The sequence below is a fragment of the Gastrolobium bilobum genome, unplaced genomic scaffold (assembly GCF_033153095.1).
Source record: "Gastrolobium bilobum isolate Gb01-03AN ecotype WA unplaced genomic scaffold, APGP_CSIRO_Gbil_v1 utg45536, whole genome shotgun sequence".
Classification (NCBI taxonomy): Eukaryota; Viridiplantae; Streptophyta; class Magnoliopsida; order Fabales; family Fabaceae; genus Gastrolobium; species Gastrolobium bilobum.
The window spans coordinates 188,209-193,306 of NW_026896177.1; the positions used below are offsets into that span (position 1 = coordinate 188,209).

General features: G+C 37.7%; 1 protein-coding gene across 1 annotated transcript; it reads left to right on the plus strand.

Annotated features, from left to right (window-relative positions):
- The first annotated feature begins 1,027 nt into the window (after positions 1-1,027).
- Positions 1,028-3,012, plus strand: LOC133298115 (uncharacterized). The gene is made up of 3 exons (XM_061497349.1): positions 1,028-1,274; positions 1,334-2,481; positions 2,566-3,012. Exons 1-3 carry the CDS (start codon positions 1,028-1,030, stop codon positions 3,010-3,012), a joined length of 1,842 nt encoding a protein of 613 aa, XP_061353333.1.
- Positions 3,013-5,098: the final 2,086 nt, after the last annotated feature.

A 5,098-nucleotide genomic window follows, 5' to 3' on the forward strand; every position in this document is an offset into this window, starting at 1 on the left:
TTACCAGAAGTATTCACTAATGGTCTACCTGTATTAGAACCACAAGCAATTGTTGACAGTAGAAGGATTGCAGTGGGTGACCAACAACAAGTGGAGCTTAAGGTACGTTGGCATGGAGTACCTCAGGATGTAGAAACTTGGGAGGATTTCAATGACTTTCGCAGACAGTATCCACATTTTAACCTTGAGGACAAGGTTAGTTTTAATGGGGTGGGTATTGATTTGAATGAAACACGAAGACTAGAGGGAGAACAAGCAGCTGAGAGTGGAATTGAAGGACAACAGACAAATGAGAAGGAAATGAATACAAATGTTACTAGTCTTGCTGAAGGCAGAGCAAGAAGAGAAATAAGGAGACCCAAAAGGTTCACATGTGACTAAGTGTATGCGGTGGGGGTAAGCTAGTAATTGCTAGGAAAGTTAGTTAGGGGAGAACACGTGTAATCATAACAGACTACTAGAAATAGGAGATGTATAAATCAGATTGGTGTAGCCCAGATGGGTATTGAATCATATTGTCTTGAATAAACTTTCTTTTTCTCATCTCTGATTCTCGAAGTCTCTTCCTTCTTCCTTTCTTCCTTTCTTCTCGAAGTCCCATTACTTGTATATGTTTTAAAGTATGATGATAAAAATGTGCTGGACACAGAGTAAGATAAAATCTTGTACCTAATAGACAGACATGGTGAGATATTACAAAATTGACATTTATAGTTATTGACATATACTGAGCTGTCATTTATTAGTTATTAATTAGATTAGTTATTCAGTTATTCCTTTTCTGTTGTAACTAATAGATAGTTAGTTGCTTAGTTAGTTTTCTGTTATTCTGTTACCTTTCTAATCTGATATATAAATCAGATTTTCATTGTAATCATTACTTCTTGAATGATAATGATTAGTTTCTTCTTTTCCGCTCATAATATGGTATCAGAGCTCTGATATAGAGCTCTGGTATTCATCTGAACCTTCTTTTCTTGTTTGTTTCTCTCTTTCTTTCTTGAAACTATCTTTTCTCGTCAGAATCATGGCAAATGCTCTTCTTGATTATCTGACAAATCCAGGAAATCCATACTTCCTGCATTCAGGTGAAAATCCTGCATTGGTTCTTGTATCGAATCTTCTTGATGGAAAGAATTACTACTCATGGTCCCGTGCAATGAAAATGGCACTTCGCTCAAAGAATAAACTGTGTTTTATCGATGGCACAATACCAGTCCTTATTAGTTTCCACGGATGCGATGTACGATCCTTGGCAAAGATGCAATATGATGGTGCTTTCTTGGATCCATCGCTCAATAAATGCAAACATTCTGCAATCGGTCTTGTTCAGAAAATGCAATAGATGCATGGAATGATCTTTATCAAAGATTCTCACAGGCAGATGCTTTTAGAATTGCAGATCTTCAGGAGGAGATTTATCGTATCCAACAAGGTGAACGTTCTGTTTCTGATTTTTACACTCAAATTAAAGCACTCTGGGATGAATTTGAAACCTTGCAACCTCTCCCAACCTATACGTGTGTTGTGCCATGTGGATGTGGCCTATCAAATCGAGTAAGAGAAGGAAGAGAAAAGGATCGAGCTATCAGATTTCTTAGAGGACTCAACGAACAGTTCATGAACGTGAGATCTCAAATCATGCTTATGCGTCCACTTCCATCTGTGAATGAAATCTTTTCTTTAGTTAGTCAACAAGAAAGACAGCAAAATTCTGAATCTCATTCAGAATTAAATCAAGAATACAAAGTTCTAACTAATGCTGCAGTTCAAAAAAATTTCATGACTGGTGTTGGAACCAGTAACTCTAGAAATTACATGACTGGTGATGAATCCAGTAATTCATTTGTGCCTCGTGGTGGCAATTTCTTTCGAGGCCGTGGACGTGCCAATGTTAATGGTAGAGGTCGTGGAAACAGGTTGTGTACATTCTGTGGAAGAACAAATCACACTGTGGAAACCTGTTTTGAAAAACATGGTTATCCACCAGGTTTTAAACAAAGAAGCCAAATTAGAACTGCTAACATGATAATGCAGGAAGCAGCAGATGATGGAGACACCAAAGAATTGAAGAATAACTCTGAAGTGTTTTCTCAAATGCAGTATCAAAGAATTCTGGATATGATTCAATCCTCGACGAGTGTTCCTAATGACACACATGCCTCCAATCTAGTCCATGCTGATCACACTTCTTCTGCAAATGCAACTCTTACTCATGCTGTAGCCATCCAACCCACAACCTTTAATCCTACAAATTTCAATATCATTCCATCAGGTAACACCAACACTAGGTGGGTTATAGATACCGGAGCAACGGATCATATAACTCACCTTTCCTCCCTTTTTAGTACCCTTACTCCAATTAAACCCATTTCAATTACACTACCCAATGGTTCCAAGGTTTTTGCGAAATCTACTGGTACCATCCACTTGACAGAAGACCTTATCCTTCATAATGTGCTTTTTGTTCCTGATTTTCATGTAAATTTGATTTCAGCTAGCAAATTGTCTCATAATATACCCTGCTCATTAACCTTTTGTGATTCAAAATGTTTTATTGTTCAGATGAATACCAGGAAGATGATTGGTATAGCTAAAGAGGAAGAGGGATTATTCATCATTGAAGCCCCTACCCATACCAACAAAGCTGCTCTCAATTTCAATTCTTCAAATAAAGAATCTGTCCTATGGCATCTTCGATTAGGACACATCCCTGAAACTACTTTGAAGTATATGTCATGTCAATTTCCTTTCATTCCAAATAAAGCTGTTATTCCTTGTGAAGTCTGTCATTATGCAAAACAGAAAAAGTTACCTTTTAGTTCCAGTGTAACAAAATCTTCACATGCTTTTGAACTCATACATGTAGATATATGGGGACCATACAAGATCCCCAGCATCCAAGGATATCGTTACTTTCTTACTATAGTAGACGACTATTCTCGTTTTGGATTATTTTCATGCGAAATAAACATGAGACTCGAAGCCATTTGCAGAGTTTTATCAGTTTAATTCGTAATCAATTTAACATCACTGTTAAAAAGATAAGGAGTGACAATGGTATGGAATTTGAAATGTCCACTTACTATCAACACAATGGTATACTCCACCAAAAATCATGTGTTGAAACTCCTGAACAAAATGGATTGGTCGAACGAAAACATCAACATACTCTTAATGTTGCTAGATCACTTCTCTTCCAAGCAAACCTACCACTCCAATTGTGGTCATATTCTGTCTCTCATGTTGTCCATCTAATAAATCGAATTACCACTCCTCTTTTAAATCACAGAACACCATATAAAGTGTTACATGGTTCACCTCCTCTTTTGATTCATCTCAAAGTTCTTGGTTGCTTGTGTTTTGCAAGTTCTTTAGTAAGTCATAGAACAAAATTTTCACCTCGTGCTCACAAATGTGTTTTCTAGGATTCAGAGATGGAACAAAAGGGTTTGTGCTCCTAGATCTTTTATCTCATAAAATTTTTGTATCTCGAAATGTTGTATTCCATGAGCTGACTTTTCCTTTTACTGCTTCACATAATCATTTAGACACCAATTATGTTTTTCCTACTCCATCTAATGTCATTGACCCTTTTACTGTCATTTCTGATAACTCACACATACCATCAAACCATGTCATTGATCAACCTGACTCAAACCAAACACAAACTGCTCCTCAACCTACTGTTGGGAGGCCTGTTAGACAACGACATCTTCCTTCATATCTCAATGATTTCTACTGTAATCTTTCTTCTTCTGCAGCAACAACAACATCAGATTCCACAGGTAATCATTCTCACATTAAAACTCCTTACCCCATATCATCTGTTGTCAATTTCCATAGATATTCCCCTACCTATACCAAATACTGCCTTACCATTAGCACTAATGTTGAACCAAAATCATATACTGAGGCTGTCAAGCATGAGTGTTGGCGCCAAGCAATGAATACAGAAATTCTGGCCCTTGAGCAGAATAAAACATGGACTCTTATTGATCTTCCTCTAGATAAAAAGCCCATTGGATGCAAATGGGTGTTTAAAATCAAGCACAAATCGGATGGGAGCATAGAACGCTATAAAGCCAGACTTGTGGCTGAGGGATACACCCAGCTTGAAGGTGTTGACTTCTTTGATACTTATTCACCAGTTGCTAAACTCTCTACTGTCCGAATTCTACTGGCAATTACAGCAGCCAAAGGTTGGCATTTAGAGCAACTGGATGTAAATAACGCATTCTTGCATGGTGATTTAAATGAAGAGGTCTTCATGGTCTTGCCTCCTGGTATTTCTACATCCAAGCCAAATCAAGTTTGTAAACTTGAAAAATCCCTTTATGGATTGAAACAGGCTAGTAGACAATGGTTCTCAAAACTCTCCACTTCTCTCATTGATCTTGGTTACTCTTCATCATCTGCTGATCATACATTGTTTATCAAAAGTTCCACTAACTCTTTTACTGCCCTTCTAGTATATGTGGACGACATCATACTTGCAGGAAATGATCTTCTTGAAATTTCCCGAGTTAAGCAACATTTAGATAATCAATTTCGTATTAAGGATTTAGGTCCTCTACGTTTTTTTCTTGGAATTGAAGTTTCTCGCTCTTCCAGTGGCATCATTATGAATCAACGAAAGTATGCTCTGGAATTACTCGATGATGCTGGTCTCCTTGGATGTAAACCTTGCTCCACTCCAATGGACCCTTCTAAGAAGATTCAACGTGTTCAAGGGTCTCCTTATACAGACCCGTCAGCCTACAGAAGATTAGTAAGACGTCTGCTATACCTTACTACTACTCGTCCAGATTTATCATTTGCTGTTCAGCAAATCAGCCAATATGTCTCCAATCCCATGGATAATCATATGCAGGCTGCCACCAGAATTCTTCGTTATATCAAATCATCTCCCAGCAAAGGTTTATTTTTTCCCAGTAACAATGATCTTTCCCTCTCTGGCTTCGCTGATGCTGATTGGGGTTGCTGCATACTCAGCTTCTATAGAAGACCTGGAAACCGTGGGTAGGCAAAATTACCCAAAAGGTAAAAGTAAAAATAGAAACATCGCTAGAAAAATATTCTAGTTCATTTGGTAAAG

Coding starts and splice junctions, on each gene's coding strand:
- LOC133298115 (XM_061497349.1), top strand. CDS start 1,028: ATGGCAAATGCTCTTCTTGATTATCTGACAAATCCAGGAAATCCATAC. Junction 1,275..1,333: donor GGCAAAGATGCAATATGATG/GTGCTTTCTTGG, acceptor GGTCTTGTTCAG/AAAATGCAATAGATGCATGG. Junction 2,482..2,565: donor TTTTTGTTCCTGATTTTCAT/GTAAATTTGATT, acceptor TTTATTGTTCAG/ATGAATACCAGGAAGATGAT.